The sequence below is a fragment of the Danio rerio genome, chromosome 17 (assembly GCF_052040795.2).
Source record: "Danio rerio strain M-AB ecotype USA chromosome 17, GRCz13ab, whole genome shotgun sequence".
NCBI lineage: Eukaryota > Metazoa > Chordata > Actinopteri > Cypriniformes > Danionidae > Danio > Danio rerio.
In genome coordinates this window covers 4,613,803-4,635,000 of record NC_141037.1, presented here as the reverse complement: position 1 = coordinate 4,635,000, position 21,198 = coordinate 4,613,803, and the positions used below count along the sequence as shown (strand labels likewise).

Below are 21,198 nucleotides of genomic sequence, written 5' to 3'. Positions count from 1 at the left end.
TTAGCTGACAGAAGTGGCACTCGGTGTGGTCTTCTTCTGCTGTAGCCCATCTGCCTCAAGGTTGGATGTGGTGTGTGTTGTGTGCCTCTCTATCAGCTGGAACCAGACTGGCCATTCTCCTCTGACCTCTGGCATCAACAAGGCATTTGTGCCCACAGAACTGCCGCTCACTGGATATTTCCACTTTTTCGGACCATTATCTGTAAACCCTAGAGATGGTTGTGCGTGAAAATCCCAGTAGATCAGCAGTTTCTGAAAATACTCAGACCAGCCTGTCTGGCACCAACAACCAAAGTCTCTTAAATCCCCTTTCTTCTACATTCTGATGCTCGCTTTGAACTGCAGCAGATCATCTTGACCAGTGGTTCTCAAAGTGGGGGTCGGGACCCCCTGTGAGAAAATGAGGGGGGTTGCTTGGTGATTTCCAAAAATCTCATATATTTTATTAAACTATTAGAGCTAACATATTTTATCCGTGACCTGCAGAATGTAAAAACTGGGGCTAATCATTTTTAAGTTATTATATATTTAATTTATACTTAATATTTAATAGTTACATTAAAAAAAATGCAAATAAAAAGTCATCAGCCTTTTAATTTTTTTTCTTCCATTGGATTGCGACCCCTGGGGTATTATGCTAGATTAACATCACAGCAAAAGCGTTGGTTGCAACAGATTTTCAGTATAATGTTAAACTTTGACACCTTTACGGCACTCACATACATTCAACAAAGGCCACGGCTGAACAAGGAGGATGATCTCCAAGTGGCTCCAAGTCTCCAAAATGAATAGTAGACTATGAAATAGTCTTGTGCTATAAACATTGTACTCACTATTCTCATTAAGTTACAATAATATGAAATTAAACAAATGAATATTATTGATTATAAAAAATAGACTGTAGCACTTTTTTGTGTTGTCAATAAGCTTGTTTATATAGTTCCTATTGGTGTGTGTGCACCATTGTGTGCAATATATGTATGCTTATAACCACCTCCGAGCTTAGAGGGGGTCGCGAGTCACTGGTGTTGTTACTTTGGGGGTCGTGGGTTAAAAAGTTTGAGCATGTCTACATGCTTAAATGCATAGAGTTGCTGCTATGTGATTGGCTGATTAGAAGTTTGGATTAACAAGCAGTTAGACAGGTGTACCTAATAAAGTGGCCGGTGAATGTATATATTTAAAGACATTTTTCAGTGAATTAAAATACCTTAAAAATGCACTTATAATAAAATTAACATTAGCTAAGATTGATAAAGGCAATACATTTCACACTTATAAAAAGCAGCAAAGTGTGTGTGTAAATGAAAAGTAGATTGATTACACTGATTTAAAAGTGCAACTCATGTATTTTCCTTTTAGGATTATTGACAATTTCTTTAACACAATCTTTTTAGAAATAAGTAAAATCAAATAATTACAATTAAAAATATGATAACAATAACTTTAAGAATACTACAAATAAAATAAAAAGTAGAACAGATTATAGCACATTTAATTGAACAAATCAGGGATTATTATTTCAATTCTTGCCATACTACATCTTGTTTTTGCATCAGACATGTTCAGAGCCATTTCCCGAACCATAATAGCCACATAATGGAGATTTCTGTTACACAAAAAGGGGAAAATCTGCTTTTGATATGAACATGGAGTCATCAAAAGCAGCTCTATTGTTGCAGCTCATTACATGCTCCTCATTACAGCCTCCATACGCTCACAATCACACAGAATAATGCACTGTCTGATTAATAAATCATACCAAACACCGTCATATCAGTGTGTGGAGACCTGAAGCGTAATGTAGAGGATCCGCAGATGTGTTTGTGTTTCTGCGGGATCCTCAGTGCAGAAGAAGATGCTGAGTTTGACCTCTTTAATAGACCACTTTACTCCATGTGAATCTTTTATTGATTTAAATTCAGTATTTATTCTTATTATTCAACCTTTATTTAATCAGATAAAACTCTCTGATAATAATATTCTCAAATAATAAGTGTATAATATATCCTTTAGTTGTAGACAACTACAGTGTTGGGTCATTTGTTTATATCACTGTAGGTGCTGTGTTACTATAGCAACTGTACAATCACCACAACATCAATTCATTGGTTTGTAATATTAGTCATTGTGCTGCCGCTGCAACTGTTAAATTGCCACAATTTTAGTTCATAGATTTAGAATAATAGTCATTGTGTTGCCACAGCAACTTTAGAATCGCCACAACAGATTAATAATTGGTTTATTATATTATTTGTTGTGTTGCCATAGCAACTGTAGAATCGCCACAACGGATTCATTCATTGGTTTATAATATGAGTCGTTGTGTTGCCATAGCAACTGCAAAATCACCACAGCATATTAATTCATTGGTTTATCATATTATTTGTTATGTTGCCGTAATAACTGTAGAATCCCCACAACAGATTAATTCATTGGTTTATGATATTATTTGTTGTGTTGCCGTAGCAACTGTAGAATCGCCACAACAGATTAATTCATTGGTTTATTATACTATTTGTTGTGTTCCCGTAGCAACTGTAGAATCGTAACAACGGATTAATTCATTGGTTTATAATATGAGTCGCTTTGTTGCCATAGCAACTGCAGAATCACCACAGCATATTAATTCATTGGTTTATATTATTAGTAGTTGTGTTGTCGTAGCAACTGCAGAATTGCCAGAACACATTAATTTACTGGTTTATAATATTAGTTGTTGTGTTACCGAGCAACTGTAAAATCACCACAAAGGATTAATTAATTGGTTTATAAAATTAATAGTTGTGTTACCATATTAACTGTAGAATCGCCACAACATAGTAATACATTGGCTAATTTTGTTAGTTGTTGTGTAACAGGGCAACTGTAAAATTGCCACAATGGTTTAATTCATTGGTTTATAATATTAGTCTTTGTGTTGCCATAGCAACTGTAGAATTGCTACAACAGATTAAATTGTTTGTTTTTTATATTAGTTGTTGGATTGCCGTAGCAACTGTTGAATCGCCACGACAGATTATTTAGTTTTTTTAATATTAGTCGTTGTGTTGCCATAGCAACTGTAGAATCGCCACAAGATTAATTCGTACATTTTAAATGTTAGTTGTTGTGTTGCTGTGGTAACTGTAGAATCGCCACAACATATTATTTTGTTGGTTTTTAATATTAGTCTTTATGTTGCCGTAGCAACTGTAGAATTGCTACAACAGATTAAATTGTTTGTTTTTAATATTAGTCGTTGTGCTGCCGTAGCAACTGTTGAATCGCCACAACAGATTATTTAGTTTTTTTTATATTAGTCGTTGTGTTGCCATAGCAACTGTAGAATCGCCACAAGATTAATTCCTACATTTTAAATGTTAGTTGCTGTGTTGCTATGGTAACTGTAGAATCGCCACAACAGATTATTTTGTTGGTTTTTAATATTAGTCATTGTGTTGCCGTAGCAACTGTAGAATCGCCACAACAGATTAATTTATTTGTTTTTAATATTAAACGTTGTGTTGCCATAGCAACTGTAGAATAGCCACAGCAGATTATTTTGTTGGTTTTTAATTGTAGTCGTTGTGTTGCCGTAGCAACTGTAGTATCGCCACAACAGATTCATTTGTTTGTTTTAAGATTAGTCGTTGTGTTGCTATAGCAACTGTAGAATCGCAACAACAGATTCATTCATTCATTTTTTATATTAGTCGTTGTGTTGCTGTAGCAACTGTAGAAACACCACAACATTCTTTTCACATTTTAAACTTAAGTGGCACTCCAAGTCAATCTCCCTCTTTTGTATGTTGTAGTGTTGTATTTATACCATAGTAATCTGCTAGTGTTTGCTTTGCTTTGACTTTTTCGGGGTTAATTAATTTGATCTCCCAATTGCAACAGAGAAATACTGGGAAATCTCTGTAGACTGATGGCATTTCATGTCACGTTCATCCTTTTAATCCTTAAATGTGAGCAAAATCACCGGTTTTGTCATCACTTTAGACATTACGCTAGAGAATCATTCAAATACTAGCTCTAAAGTGACGTGTTTTTAAGCAATGGTTTCTGTAGTTCTGATGTCAGCTGCAGATATAAATGAATGGTGAAAGTTGTTCCCCTTGCAAAAGGATTTTAGACCATCCGTGTTTGATTTTCTTTTTTATATACAAGATTATGCAGTCGAACTGTTGTATAAATCCAGTATCCACTCGTAGCAGTGCGATATGGCTGTATATCATCAAACATACAGCCATATCACACAGCTACTCGACTATTATTGCTCATATATATATATATATATATATATATATATATATATATATATATATATATATATATATAGCTAAAGTCTTGAATTGAAGAATTGTTAGCCCCCCTTTTTTACTTTTTAAAAAATATTTCCTAAATGATGTTTAACAGAGAAAGGAAGTTTTCACAGTATGTATGATAATATTTTTTCTACTGGAGAAAGTCTTATTTGTTTTATTTCGTATAGAATAAAAGCAGTTTTTAATTTTTTTAAAAACCATTTTAAGGTCAAAATTATTTGCCCCTTCAAGCTATATTTTTTCAAATAGTGTACAGAACGAACCATCGATATACAATAACTTGCCTAATTACCCTAACCTGCCTAGTTAACCTAATTAACCTAGTTAAGCCTTTAAATGTCACTTTAAGCTGTATAGAAGTGTCTTGAAAAATATCTAGTCAAATATTATTTACTGTCATCATGACGAAGATAAAATAAATCAGTTATTATAAATGAGTTATTAAAACTATTATGAGCAGAAATGTGTAGGGAAAAAATCTCTCTGTTAAACAGAAATTGGGGAAAAAAAATAAACGGGGCTAATAATTTTTACCTCAAGACCTCAACTGTGTATATATATATATATATTGTGATAGATTTATAAAGCAAAATGTATTAAATGTCTTCATGGAATATGATGATGTTTTCTTAATATTCAAATAATTTTTGACAATTTTTGCTATGCAGCATAAGACTGTTTCTGTGCTTCAGGGTCACAAATTTGAGATAGCATTGAAAGACTGTAAGTATTGTTTATTGTTCTGTTTCAAAAACCATGGTCATCTTGACATCTGATGTGTGTCTTTTTTTTGTCTTATCTATCCACGTGGGTGTTTTGTTCACAATATATTCGCGCGCGCGTGTGTGTGTGTGTTGGTGTGTTTTGATGAGTCAGACTCTGCTCTTCTGTTTGGACAGCGAGTGCTCCTGAACCTGAGGCAGGATCTGCAGAAACACTGACGCACCTCACACTGTGAACAGCCAGAAAATATCCCAGAATGCCTGCACTTCTGAAAGTCTTCTACATTTTGCATGCATTGATCTTTTGGGCTGCACATACTGTAGAATTCATTTACAGCTCCACTGTAGTTGATTTCTGGATTTATTGCAACATATTCCTGGTCCTGATGTGAATCATTCATCAGAGAATGTTAAGACAACTCTTTCTTTCTTTCATTCTTTCTCTTTCTTTATATCTTTTTCTCTTTCTTTCTCTTTCTAACTTTCTTTCTGTCTTTCTTTCTCTCTTTCTCTTTCTTTATATCTGTCTTTCTTTATAGCTTTTTCTCTCTCTCTCTTTCTTTCTTTCTTTCTTTATTTCTCTTTCTTTATATCTTTCTTTCTTTATAGCTTTCTCTCTTTTTCTCTTTCTTTCTTTCTTTCTTTCTTTCTTTATTTCTCTTTCTTTATATCTTTCTTTCTTTATAGCTTTCTCTCTTTTTCTCTTTCTTTCTTTCTTTCTTTCTTTCTTTCTTTCTTTCTTTCTTTCTTTCTTTCTTTCTTTCTTTCTGTCTTTCTTTCTCTCTTTCTCTTTCTTTATATCTTTCTTTCTTTATAGCTTTCTCTATCTCTCTCTTTCTTTCTTTCTTTCTTTCTTTATTTATTTCTTTCTTTCTTTATATCTTTCTTTATAGCTTTCTCTCTTTTTCTCTTTCTTTCTTTCTTTCTTTCTTTCTTTCTTTATTTCTCTTTCTTTATATCTTTCTTTCTTTATAGCTTTCTCTCTTTTTCTCTTTCTTTCTTTCTTTCTTTCTTTCTTTCTTTCTCTTTCTTTATATCTTTCTTTCTTTATAGCTTTCTCTCTTTTTCTCTTTCTTTCTTTCTTTCTTTCTTTCTTTCTTTCTTTCTTTCTTTCTTTCTTTCTTTCTTTCTTTCTTTATTTCTCTTTCTTTATATCTTTCTTTCTTTATAGCTTTCTCTCTTTTTCTCTTTCTTTCTTTCTTTCTTTCTTTCTTTATTTATTTCTTTCTTTCTTTATATCTTTCTTTCTTTATAGCTTTCTCTCTTTTTCTCTTTCTTTCTTTCTTTCTTTCTTTCTTTCTCTTTCTTTATATCTTTCTTTCTTTATAGCTTTCTCTCTTTTTCTCTTTCTTTCTTTCTTTCTTTCTTTCTTTCTTTCTTTCTTTCTTTATTTCTCTTTCTTTATATCTTTCTTTCTTTATAGCTTTCTCTCTTTTTCTCTTTCTTTCTTTCTTTCTTTCTTTCTTTATTTATTTCTTTCTTTCTTTATATCTTTCTTTCTTTATAGCTTTCTCTCTTTCTTTCTTTCTTTCTTTCTTTCTTTCTTTCTTTCTTTCTTTCTCTCTTTCTTTCTTTATAGCTTTCTCTCTTTCTTTCTTTCTTTCTTTCTTTTCAGGAAAGCCATGTTTTACCTGTCATATTTACCACCCTAACAGCTCAAAAAATAAATAAATAAAAAACATCTAGATGTGTTTCACAGTGCCGATATTTAGGTCGGTATGTCAATAACACACTGTAGAAAATGCTGAGTTCTACACAATCGATTTGTGTTGGGACAACATGAAAGAATTACAGTCAAACCAAAAGTTTACATACAGTTTAAAAAAGGAACATAATTTTTTTAAATGTCTGATGGTAAATCAAACTAAACGTTTACTATTTTAGGTCCCTCAGGATTACCTAGATGATTTTCATTTGCTAAATGCCAGAATAATGAGAGAATTTTGTTTTGAGAATTTTTTTTAAAATTTCTAGACAGTCAAAAGTTTACACACATCTCCTTGGTATTTTTTTAGCTTTGCGTTTAAACTGTGTTACTTTGGTCAAATGTTTTGGGTATCCTTCCACAAGCTTCACAATAGTTTGAAGGAATTTTGGCTCATTCCTCCTGACAGAATTGGTGTAACTGAGTCAGATTTGTTGGCTTTCTTGCTCGCAAAAGCTTTTTCAACTCTGGCCACACATTTTCAATAGGATTGAGGTCAGGGCTTTGTGATGGCCACTCCAAAACATTCACTCTGTTGTCCTTAAAGCACATTTTAACTAATTTGGCAGTATGCTTAGGGTCATGGTCTGTTTGGAAGACCCATTTGTGGCCAAGCTGTAATTTCCTGGCTGATGTCTTGAGATGTTGCTTCAGTATCTCTACATAATGTTCTTTCTTCATGATGCCATCTATGCTGTGAAGTGGACCAGTCCCTCCTGCAGCAAAACAGCCCCACAACATGATGCTGCCGCCCCCATACATGGTGTTCCTAGGTTTGTAAGCTTCCCCCTTTGTCCTCCAAATGTAACACTGGTCATTATGGCCAAACTGTTCAATCTTAGTTCCATCAGAGCACAGGACATGTCTCCAAAAATGATTCCTTTTCCCAGTGTAATTTAGCAAATTGTAATCTGGCTTTGTTTGTTGCCAATCAGAAATTAGCCAATCAGAAACTTCCAAAACCTTGACACCATCATCTAAGCTTTTTCAGAGGCAGAATAATCTTATTGTATGGAAACTTGACTTTCAAGAAAAGTTATAATAATTTCTCAAACAATATCTCTCTCATTATTCTGCTATTAAGCGTAACAGAAACACATGTGATCATCCTAACTTACCTAAAAGAGGAAAAGTTTAGTCACACTAACATCTGACTTTATTTAAATGCTCATGTGTCTTTATATACAGTGTATGTAAACATCTGGTTTCAACTGTAAATTAACTTTACAAATGTAAGTGGATTAAACATAAAACAATTAAGTTACCACCCCTCCCTGAAAAAACGTAAGAACTGTTGTTTCAGCTCAGATAGTTTGAACAAACAGCAAACATAATTTTAAAAGTGCACAATAAACACAAGTGAAAAAGAGAAAACAACATTTCAGAAAGCATCTGATCGTAGAGATGTGGGTACTTTTGCTGTAGCTCTGCAATTCACAACCATTATCTGCAGTGATCAGTTGATTCTAAAGTATATATGTGCATTTCCCAAACAATGACGTAACTCATAGCTGAACTATCATGCATTGTTTTGCAAAAGAGCAACGTAGTGACGAGTGTTTCTCATATGTAGTTTCTCTGTCACAGATCCATTGTTTGAACTACATTAGTTATAACTTAAAACGTTCATAATGACGCTCTACATGGGGTGGAGTAACCCTATAATTTTTTTGTGCAAATTGTTGTTTTTAAAAAATTCACATGGTAGTTTTAATAACTCATTTCTAATAACTGATTTATTTTATCTTTGCCATGATGACAGTAAATAATATTTGACTAGATATTTTTCAAGACACTTCTATACAGCTTAAATTGACATTTAAAGGCTTAGCTATGTTAATTAGGTTAACTAGGCAGGTTAGGGTAATTAGGCAAGTTATTGTATAATGATGGTTTGTTCTGTAGACTATTTGGAAAAAGCATAGCTTGAAGAGGCTAATAAAATTTACCTTAAAATGGTGGTAAATAAATTAAAAACTGCTTTTATTCCAGCAAAAAAAAAAAAAAAAAAAAGACTTTCTCCAGAAGAACAAAATATTATCAGGCATACTTTAAAAAATTACCTTGCTGTGTTAAACATAATTTTAGAAATATTTAAAAAAAGAAATGGTATGCCTGAACCTTTTAGCCACAAAATTAATTAAGAAAAAACGAAAAAAAAAAGAAAAAAAAATATATATATACAAATTTAATAAAATACATTTAAAGTAAACATCAATTTATATTTTATATATCTGAATTGCATGAATATATATATATTTTTTTTGATCATTTGTTTGTTAGCATGAATTTAAGTTTTGCATTATGCTATTAACATTACATTAGCTTACTACTAACCTGTGGAAATTCTGTCATCAAAATCAGGGAACACCTTTTTTCTGGGTTTGGGGCTCATGACTACTTTTACATGGACATCAGTAATCTAATGATTTGCCTTAATCTGAATGAGACAATAATATGATTCAGGTGTGTACATGAGCTGCTTTTTGAATGCTACATTCATAATTCCCAGTTACATGTTATAACACAGATCCAGTAACATCATTGTGTCACCAGCCTATAAATGTTTCCTCCGCAGTTTGTGTCTGTGGTCCTTTAAGATAATCAAAAATCACTGTTTACGTGGTAGACTCGTGATCAGAGTAGTGTCTTCATATTAAAATCAGAGTATTGAGCCGTTTTGACTTTTATTCATTCCTAGGATATGTATTATTGATATCAACAATTACATTTTTTAAATCTACAATTCAATTTGAATGGAAGCCTATGGTGACTTTTTACTTGTGGAAATGCAATTGTTGATATCAATAATTATAGTTTTTACTAGTGGAAATTTAATTCTTGATATCAATAATTATAGTTTTTACTAGTAGAAATGCAATTGTTGATATCAAAAATGTAAATTTTGTCATTACTATGCATATTGATGAATTTATATATGCACATATCCAAAAAGCAATTAGTGATATCTGAAATAACAATTATTACTAGTGAAAATTTAATTGTTGATATCAAAAATGTAATTGTCGATATCAAAAATTAAATTGTTGATATCAAAAATGTAATTCTTGATATCAACAATTCAATTTTTGATATCAACAATTACATTTTTGATATCAACAATTACATTTTTGATATCAAGAACTGAATTGTTGATATTAAGAATGTTAATTGTTGATATCAAAAATTGAATTGTTGATATGAAGAATACATATCCTGAGAAGGAATAAAAGTTAAAACGGCTTGCCATAGGCGTCCATGTATACGGACTCACTGAAAGTGCTAGATGATGTGACCAGCTGTCAAAGACAGTCCATTCCTCACCTTTAAGTTGATTCCATGAACCCTCAAATTTCATAAGTTTGGCGTGTTTCCCCCTTACACACAACTTTTGTAAAGCATCTGCTGCATGTTGGTGTGTCAGAATCCTTGCTTGTAAAATATAGCCATACTGTAGAATGCTTAGATGAATTAGATGAATGCGATCAAGCGTGTTGATGATGTGAGTCGCTCGCCACATGCAACGTACTGCACACTTTGCCTTCTATAAGCTACAATAACAAACACCTAACATCACTGACATCCGTATCCCTCAAAGCCGTTTAGAATTTAAAATTTAGAGATGGTGTGACGCAACGAGTACTTATGTGTGCCTTTAATGCACCCCTTTGTGGTTCTTAAGGGTGTCACACAGCGGAAGCGCTGCTCAGAGCCGCGGCACGGCGCGCACATGACAGTTGATAGTATCACACACCAGACGTGCACATTCGCATGTTATTTAAAATTAAACTATTCAGATGGCGCTCTGTGGCACGGCAGAAATATGATCAGTCATGAGTCGTGCCTGGGCGGCGCGGACAGCCACTGACTTGCGAATTCATGGCGCTGTGCTTTGCCAAGCGGCGCTTCTGGTGCACGACCTGCTTTATGTTCTTGTTGCGGCACCAAAATTAGGCACCGAAATACATATGCTGATTTGATCCAATGCATACGAGTTCCAAAGGCACCGGTGCCATAATTGAACCGGGTATCGGTACCCAACCCTAATGGCGACCCCTGATTAATAAAGTTGTTTACAAAACAACAAAAAATTGTAAATCATCTCTAAATATTTTTTAGTGTATGATCAGCTCAGGTACACCTCATGTGCTTTATTCAGTGCTAAATGCTAATATTGTGAGTTTGAATGCCATTTTACATCATCTATTGCCAAACTACTGAAAGCAGCAGCAGCAGATCTTAAAACTAAAATAAACCGTCTGAAACTGAACTTTAGAACTGACACAAAACCAACACGTCATTGATTCAGCATCTACATTTAATAATGTTAAAGATGTTTGATAGTTTGTATAGATTTTATACCTCACCATTTTATTGGAGTGCAGTGAGTGCGCTATTCTGTGCTTCTGAATGGCTGTATTTACATTAATGTCATGTTTCGTCTGGTCCAAATTGCTCATCACTGCTAATCTTGTCACGTGGCGTGTTGTTTGGGCATGGGGTTACAATATAACCTGCTCACCTAATGTTTACGCTCGTAATATTTATGTGAAACTGAATCACACTCAGCAGCGAGCAGTAATTGGTCAACAGATCACAAATAAAGCCATAAAAGGCTCTGCTTTATTTCATTCCGGAGACGAGAGCGGACGTCTCATTTTCCTGATTGCTCTTGTTTTCCATTATCTGAAACAAAAACCGGGAGGAGAAATGGCTGAATGCAAATGCGAAGCCTATTTATGTCAAATGTCTTTGCAGAAGAGTTTAATTCCCGGTTTAAGATGTAAATGTAGCCTACATCTGTTTCAACACATTTGTATTCGTTAGCAAAGAAAAAAAAAGACATGGGACATGGTTTAAATTGGGTTTGTGAGGACTTGCATGAACATCCCAGTTTGCTATGAACTCAGTGGCCTATTTAATTTGGTTGAAAATGTGTTTTAATTTACTCTAGTGTACTCTATTCATTTGGCAGAGACTTTTAACTGAAGAGACCAACAGTGCAACCGGAAAGTATTGAAAGCGCTTCACTTTTTCCACATTTGTTTATGTTACAGCCTAAAATGCATTAAATTCATTTATTCCCTCAACATTCTACACACAATCCCCCATAATGACACTGTGAAAAAAAAAAAAGCTTTTGAAATTGTTGCAAATTTATTAAAAATAAAAAAGCTGATAAATCACATGTACATCAGTATTCACAGGCTTTGTTGTGAAGCTCTAAATTGAGCTCAGGTAAATTCTGTTTCCACTGATCATTATTGAGATGTTTCAGCAGCTTCATTGGAGTCACCTGTGCTCAATTCAGTTGATTGGACATGATTTGAAAAGGCGTGCACCTGTCTATATAAGGTCCCAGGGTTGACAGTGCATGTCGAAGCACAAACCAAGCATGAAGACAAAGGAATTGTCTGTAGACCTCCGAGACAGGATTGTCTTGAGGCACAAGGCTGGGGAAGGTTCCAGAAACATTTCTGCTGCTCTGAAAGATCCATTGAGCACAGCGGCCTCCATCATCCATAAGTGGAAGATGTTTGAAACCAGCAGGACTCTTCCTAGAGCTGGCCGACCATCTAAGCTGAGTGATCAGGGAGAAGGGCCCTAGTCAGGGAGGTGGTCAATAACCGGATGGTCACACTGTCTAAGCTCCAGCGCTCTTCTGTGGAGAGAGGAGAACCTTACAGAAGGACAACCATCTGTGCAGAAATCCACCAATCAGGCCTGTATGGTAGAGTGGCCAGAAGGAAAAGAGTCCCCGCCGGGAATTTGCTAAAAAGGCATCTGAAGGACTCTCAGACTATAAGAAACTAAATTCTCTGCTCTGATGAGACTCAAATTGAACTCTTTGGAGTGAATGCCAGGCGTTACGTTTGGAGAAAACCAGGCACCTCTCTTCACCAGGCTAACACCATCTCTACAGTGAAGCATGGTGGTGGCAGTATCATGCTGTGGGGATGTGTTTCAGCAGCAGGAACTGGAAGACTAGTCAGGATAGAGGGAAAGATGAATGCAGCAATGTACAGAGACATTCTGAATGAAGACCTGGTTTAGAGTGCTCTTGATTTTAGACTGAGGCGACGGTTCATCTTCCAGCAGGACAATGGCCCAAAGCACACCGCCAAAATATCAATGGAGTGGCTTCACACAACTCTGTGAATGTTCTTGAGTGGCCGAGCCAGAGCCCAGACCTAAATCCTATTGAACATCTCAGTAGAGATCTGAAAATGGCTGTACACCAGGTATGCAAAGAGGAATGGGGAAAAAATCCCCAAAGACAGGTGTGCCAAGCTTGCATATTCAAAAAGACGTGAGGCTGTAATCGCTGCCAAAGGTGCATCAACAAAGTATTGAGCAAAGGCTGTGAACACTGATGTACATGTGATTTTACAGGTGTTTTATTTTTAATAAATTTGCAGCAATTTCAAAAAGTATTTTTCACATTGTCATTATAAGGTATTGTGTGGAGAATGTTGAGGAAATAAATGAATTTAATCCATTTTGGAATAAGGCTCTAACATAAAAATGTGGAAAAAGTGAAGCGCTATCAATACTTTCCGAATGCACTGTACATTTGAGTTTGGGTAAGTCTGTGAACTCCTTCAATTATTACTTGTGTAATTATTTTTCTTTAAATCTTGTTTACTTTTAATGTTAACAAACATAATTCAAGTTGCAATGAGTACATTTGAGACATGCAACGAGTAATTAGAATAAATTATATTTTTTAAATGGTAAAACTGCATGAAATATATTTACTAGACTGTGAAATAAACATTCATTCATTCATTCATTTTCCTTTGCTTAGTCCCTTATTTATCTGGGGTCACCACAGGGGAATGAACTGCCAACTATTCCAGCATATGTTTTACGCAGCAGATGCTCTTCAGCCACAACCCAGTACTAGGAAACACCCATAAAGTTACATTCACCCACACCCACACTCGTACACTACGACAAATTTAGTTCATCATAGGCACCCGGAGCAAACCCATGCCAACACGGGGAGAACATGTAAACTCCACACAGAAATGACAACTAGTCCAGCTGGGACTTAAACCAGCGACCTTCTTGCGGTGAAGCCACAGTGCCAACCACTGAGCCACCTTGTCACCCATTATGACTTTTTATTTTCTCCTAATTCCTCATTTAAAATGTGAAATTTTGACTTCATTATCTTGCAGTTCTGACTATATATCTGACTATATTTTTAATTTATCCCCAGAATTATTCCTATTAAACTTGATCATATTTTTACAGCTACTTTTTTTTAAAATTCCCAGTCTCCCTGTGGATTTGCCTAATAGTCATTAGAAAGCTGAATTTCTCAGCGCGTAACAGGTGCCACTGCTAATGTTAATTGTTTTGGCAGCATCACAGCTTCATAACGGATCAATATTTATTCGTTATTGGGCAGAAATCCAGAAGCTGAGATTACAAGCAGCGGCGCAGAGAGAATTACAGGCTCTGAGGAGACACAAACACATTCACAATCATTCTTCATACACTGCATGAGCGCCTGCCGACTGTGGCTGTGTGTGTGTGTGTGTGTGTGTACAAAGCAGAATTACTGAACATGAACAAACATCCACACAGAGACACTGTATATCTGACTGTCTACAGGTCAAACATGCTTTTACTTGCAGTGAATCATCTGCTTTCACAGTATCTTTGCCTTGTTTCCTGCAGGAGATATCCACAATCTGAGTCTCGTATTCTGTTAACAATAAAAACTAAAATAATGGTCACACTTTAAATTAAGACTTCATTAGTTAATGTATTTACTAACTAAGGGTGTCACGATCCTCCAAATTCTCGATTCGATTACATTTTCGATTCTAAAGGCACGATTCGATTCGATTTTCGATTATGAATAATTAATTAATTGATGACCAATTAATTATTTGTAGCCTACCGTTTAAACTACCTGACCTATATGGTCTTTGTTTTAGGCATAAACAAATCATACAGTAAATGAATAAAGGCAAGATACACACATAATTACCACCTGTCAATCACTTTTTCTGCGGGACTCGTGAATAGGCAGTGATTTGTGTCGTTATAATGGCGTCGGTAAAAAAGACGCACAACCAACAGGAACCAGCCAACAGTATCTGAGGTGTTCGCTAAAATGACTAAGTACAAGCGAGTGAAAGATTGAAGCAGTCCTCTGACTGCCTGGACCTGCTGTCTCGAGTGCATGGCTGTGTGTGCGTCTGTGTGGTCACGTGATGTGCATTTTCAGAGGTAGAGAGGAAGGAGGGCTGCTCAGAAATGCTACACGCCACTGTGGATGTCAAATCGTTGTCGTTCTAAAATGCCATTTAAAAACAAAGACAGTGTAAACAGCGTCTGAGTGTGTACTCTTTGCGAGCGAATTTGCAACGGGGGAGGACGGAGGATCGTGATACCGGTGTTGTCTTATCGGACGAACTGTACGCAATACGTACATAGCAGAGCTTGCAAAACTGTGTTTTTTTTTTGTCGACAACACGAACGTTGTCAACATAACTCACTGAAAAATCCAAAATGCTTCCACACCGGCGACTTCATTGAAAGAGGAGAGGGTTTAAGCTCTGTCGACGGGTCTCCTGTATCTGCAGTTTAACAAGCACTTTATCAAGCATGTTTTTTCCCTCTTGGCAAGCCAAGCTGACGTGACATCATCGACGATTCTATTTTTTGATTCGATAATCGAAATTGAGCATAAATTTCGATCGATTTCGATTAAAAATCGAAATCGTGACACCCCTATTACTAACATGACCTAATATTGAGCAATCTTGTAAAGTGTTTATTAATCATAGTTCAACATTTACAAAGGGATTATTAACATCCAAATTCATGTTCATTAAAGGTGCAGGATGAACGTTTGACATACAGTGGTTGAACTAGGTATTGCACTCCTAGTTCAAAACACACGCAAGAGCAGGTTATCAGATTGACGGCAACAACAAAGGCTGATTTAAGTCATGTTCTAAATAAAAGCAACGGCACCTGATAGAAGGAAGATTCTCCATATTAAAAGGAGTTTTTGTTCTAACCAACACCTGAAATTTATATTTCAGAAACGGCTTCTATTCTCACAGCTGAACAACAGAAAACTGACAATGACCATACATATACATACATATATTACTAATGTTGTGTTGGCAGGTGTGTTTCATGGGCGTAAATCTGATTTAACAGAAGAGGGGGACTATAAATATAAAATTTCTTTCCAGCATTTTTTTGAAGGGGACAAAAATAATACAGCAGAATTGTACTATTAAAGACATGTCCCCGCAGTTAAAAATGGTTTCATCATTATTATTATTATAGCATGGAGACTACGTCATTATGACTATTTTTAAAGTATTCTCAGGTTCAACAACAAAGCAAATTTTTCTTCAAAGCTATTTATTGCATGGTTTGTTGTGTTGTTTACAGTCAACTGACTGACTCCTGGAGGTTACCCAGGGCGTCCTTTAAAAAGGGAATAACGAGCTTGGGGCGAGAGAGTGAGTTTTGTTGGCGTGTTGTTTTGAGTTGATGTAGTAAAGTTATTTCTGTTGCTAAGTTGTTATCACTGATTGTGTTTCCAGCGTTGGTGTATAAGTTTTGACTGTGTTGTATACCCATCCGTGTTTCCCCCTCGTATGATTTTGTTTTTGATTTTGTTTGTTGATTGTTAATATTGTAAATATAGTGTCTGTTTTTATAACTAGTTAGGGAGGGGGGTGTAGATTTAGTATTTTTATTTCTGTTATTTTATTAGGTGTAGTTAGTTTCATTTGGGTGATTAGTTAGTGCAGGGGTCACCAACATGGTGCAGGTAGCCTGTCAGGTTTACATGAGTTGCCCGCGAGCCTGTTCTAAATTAGCTCACCATAGCACCACATATGAGTAAGCTGCATCTAATATTTTTATAGTTTTTTTTTTTTAAATCACACTTGCATTGGTGTAAATTTGAAAATTACTTTAAGTTATATAATAAAAAAAAACTTTAAAAACAATTTCAGACAAATGAAGTGTTGCATATTGATATTTATCTTGTTAAATCATTGCTGACAACTACTGTGAGAAATCAGTAACATGATCAATGTCTTTAAATAGATAAATATTATTAATTATTGATAATAACATATAATTAAAAGTAAATTAAGAAAAATGTGTTATTTAATAACTGGTAGCCCTTCACACTAATCGGTACCCAAGAAGTAGCTCTCAGTTTCCAAAAGGTTGGTGACCCCTGAGTTAGTGTGTACTTTTTGTTTATTGTTTTTCTGTAGGTTCACTCCGAGGTAGTTGGCTTCACAAAAAAAAAAAAAAAGACACATAAAGAGACCCTTAAAAAGCATCATTAAAGTGAATTTGATTTGTCGAGTGTTCTTTTATGTTGCTGCCTTGACCCTAGACCAGGGTCGTAACAAATATATATACATACATTCATTTATATACATAAATATATTTATATATGAAGAGTTGTGCCATCTGAAATTTCCATCAAAAATGACCATTTTTCTAAAACCCCTATGTTTATGTTGAGTTTTTTAAGTTTAAATATCTTTAAAAGAGTGTTTTCCTTGCCATAAACTTGAAATTACTGAACCTACACACAGGAGCCTGATAAACATGCTCATCTTTGAAGGAAATTCAACAGCAAGGTCGCTGGTTCGAGCCTCTACTGGGTCAGTTGGCGTTTCTGTGTGGAGTTTGCATGTTGTCCCTGCGTTCGTGTGGGTTTCCTCCGGGTGCTCCGGTTTCCCCCACAGTCCAAAGACATGCAGTACAGGCGAATTGGTTTGGCTAAATTGTCTGTATTGTATCAGTGTGAATGAGTGTGTGTGGATGTTTCCAAGGGATAGGTTGTGGCAGGAAGGGCATCCGCTGTTGGATAAGTGCTGGATAAGTTGGGGGTTCATTCTGCTGTGGCGACCCCGGATTAATAAAGGGACTAAGCCGAAAAGAAAATGAATGAATGAAAATGTATACAATACTGTAAAGTTTATATATATTTTTTATTTTATTATTATTCTTTTTATGTTAATATTAAATTTTAATATTAACAATAATAATATTGAATAAAAAATTAATTAATTAATTAATTATTTTTAATTTAATATTATTATTGTTATTATTATTTTCCATTTTGCTATATTTTTATGTATTCCTGTTGTAACTGAATTTTAAGTTTAATTGTTTGCTAATTAATTTTGGCGGCAAGGTTCAAAAGGGGGGGCAAAATGCAACCTTGATTGCACAAAATGTTTTGTTAAAGCTTGAGAATATAATCCCAAATATATATAATATAATATAATATAATATAATATAATATAATATAATATAATATAATATAATATAATATAATATAATATAATATAATATAATATAATACAGAGAGAAAGTAATGGCCAAATTAAGACTAAAAATCACCCCAGAGTAAATAAAAACATCCCCAACAGTACATAAGGGTTAGGCAGATTTTCTTTCGGCACACACGAGATATAAAATTATTACAGATTTAGAGTCAATGATCAGAAACAATATTGAATTCTAACGCATTATATTTTGTGAGGGTCACATTTAAAAAACTAGCACTCACACATGCTCATTCTATCCACACTAACACACATACACACACACACACACACACACACACGACTATAATTACAGTACATCATTTTAATTAATTTGGCCTGCAGTGCTCAAAAGCGGGAAAACAGGAGAAAGGCCATTATTTGCTCCACAGGCCAAACCTGAAGAAAATGACTAAATATTACAGATTTAACTCTTTAAAAAGTAATAATAATTAAAATATTGATGCCGGCTGAATGGTGGCGAAGTGGGTAACTGATTTGAGCCTCGGCTGGGTCAGTTGGCATTTCTGTAATGGGTTTGCATGTTCTCCCTGTGTTGGCGTGGGTTTTCTCCGGGTGCTCAGGTTTCCCCCACAAGTCCAAAGATATGCGGTACAGGGAGTAAGCCGAAAAGAAAATGAATGTATGTGTGTGTGTGTGTGTGTGTGTGAATGAGTGCGTATGGATGTGGTCGTACAACAGATGTTGGATAAGTTGGTGGTTCATTCCACTGTGGCGACCCCAGATTAATAAAGGGACTAAGCTGAAAAGAAAATGGATGAATGAAAATATTGATGCAAATGTTTCACCATCACACACACCGTGTTCACACCAGAGTTTAACTGATGCTAAAAGCACATTGTCAGGATGGTTAAACTGTTAAATGTAGCTAACATGTATTAATGTTGCTACCATCTTGATATTGTAGTATTGCTATCGTGTTTAACACAAACACACACACCTGAACATCATGACATCCTGCAGCTCTGCCATGCTTTATTTAAAAATCGTTTCCACATGCTAATCTGCGTCTAATTCATTATTATGCATGCAGCGTTTATGAATTCAAATCAACCGAAAGGCCTGATAGAATATTTGTACTTTGAAAAATTCATTGGTTACACCTGAGGACTGTTTCAAATGAGCTAGCGAAAGAAGTGACTGCGAATTAATATATCCTTAAAGATTCCCTTTACACATAGACCAGCGTTTAATTTTTAAATAAAGAAATGAATACTTTTATTCAGCAAAGCTTTACTAAATAGACTGATTGTAAAGACGTGCAATGCTACAAAATATTTCTGCAGCATATTTTAGTGTATTTGTTGGACGGTTAAGGAATTTGTTTTATGTTTTAATGTGAGAGAGAAGCTGACATATGTTGCTAACATATTTCATGTTTACTGTTGTTGCTACCATGATAAGATTTCACTAAATTGCTTACATGCTTTAAAATTCATTCAATTATTCATTTTCCTTCAGCTTAGTCACTTATTTATCAGAGGTCGCCACAGCGGAATGAACCGCCAACTATACTAGCATAAGTTTTACACAGCGGATCCGCTTCCAGCTGCAACCCAGTACTGAAAAACACCCACACACACACACACACTCATACACTACAGCCAATTTCATTTAATCATTCATTTTCTTTTCAGCTTAGTCCCTTTATTAATCAGGGGTTCGCCACAGCAGAATGAATCGCCAACTTATCCAGCATGATTATAATAACAAAGTCTAACAAAGTTTCTTACTTATATACACTATTGTGATGTTGAATTGTTGTATAAACGCAATAGCAGTGCGCAACACACGCCTCCCACCAGTGCTGATATACAGCAATAACGCACTGCTACTCGGGTGATATTGCTCATATATATATATATATATATATATATATATATATATATATATATATATATATATATATATAAAATGTAAATGTAATACACACACATAAAAACAAAACTATACAAAACCTTTTTTGCATAGTAAATTAGATTTAGATACAATTTGTATGTAAATATAAATAAACATTTTCTCGAATATATGTATACGTGTATTTATATATATATATATATATATATATATATATATATATATATATATATATATATATATATATATATATATATATATATATATATATATATATACACTAATAAATATACACAAAAAATAGACTTGCATTGTCAAAAAAAAAAGTTTTTTTGGATGTGATTAATCGCAATTAACCTTTCCCCAGCACTAATATATACAGTTAATTACAGTAAAATTATTATCCCTTTTCACAGTATTTCCTATAATATTTTTTCTTCTGGCGAAAGTCTTATTTGTTTTATTTCGCCTAGAATAAAAGCAGTTTTACATTTTTTAAACCCATTTTAAGGTCAATATTATTAGCTCTCTTAAGCAGTATTTGTTTTGGATAGTCTACAGAACAAACCACATTTAACATACAATGACTTGCCTAATTACCCTAACTTTACCCTAATTAACCTAGTGAAGCCTTTAAATGTCACTTTAAGCTGAATACTAGTGTCTTGACAAATATCTAGTCAAATATGGTGTGCCGTCATCATGGAAAAGATAAAAGAAATCAGTTATTAGAGATGAGTTATTATTGTTTAGAAATGTGTTGAAAAGCAATCTCTGTTAAACAAAAAAAAATATTCAGGAGGACTAATAATTCTCACCTCAACTGTATATATTAAAACAATGTCAAGGATTTAAGATGCTGATGACTTGATAAAAGGGTCCATAAACACACACACACACACAGGACTTAGATGTCTAACCCGCAGCATCATCAGGCTGTTCTCTCCAGGCCTCCAGGTCCAGAGTCGGGACGCTCCCGCAGAGGTGAAAATCTTCAGGGTAAGAGCTCCGTCTGAAGGCGTCCAAAGGAACCTCCATCAGGCCGCTGTTATCACAGATCACTCGAGACAGAGAGTGAGTCTGCAGCTCATGCCTTTGTTCTGCGGAAAACACACCAGGGTTCAGCCACCAGAATCTGAAACACAGCACAATATCAACACTCTGATTGATGCGATAGCTTATGAGTTATTCTGACTAAAGGAACCAGATGACAAAACATCCAGAGTAGACAAACAAGGGAA

The 21,198-nt window shown here is 34.8% G+C and overlaps 1 protein-coding gene and 1 long non-coding RNA gene across 25 annotated transcripts in view; one reads left to right on the top strand and one right to left on the bottom strand.

The window, feature by feature from the left end:
- The window catches only part of tpo (thyroid peroxidase), a 105,653-nt gene that overhangs the window by 17,479 nt on the left and 66,976 nt on the right, over positions 1-21,198 (bottom strand). For 14 of the 24 annotated variants that reach the window (XM_087289971.1, XM_087289974.1, XM_087289969.1 and 11 more), the window contains one exon: positions 20,689-21,092. In XM_087289971.1, the coding sequence (XP_087146097.1) occupies positions 20,873-21,092 (220 nt within the window). In that variant the 3' untranslated portion in view covers positions 20,689-20,872. Of the gene's footprint in view, positions 1-20,688; positions 21,093-21,198 lie in introns of those variants that run through there. The other 10 variants (XM_087289985.1, XM_087289990.1, XM_087289983.1 and 7 more) reach the window with 3 other exon arrangements.
- The window catches only part of LOC147839882 (uncharacterized), a 43,269-nt gene that overhangs the window by 17,113 nt on the left and 4,958 nt on the right, over positions 1-21,198 (top strand). The gene's annotated exons all lie outside the window — the stretch shown is intronic.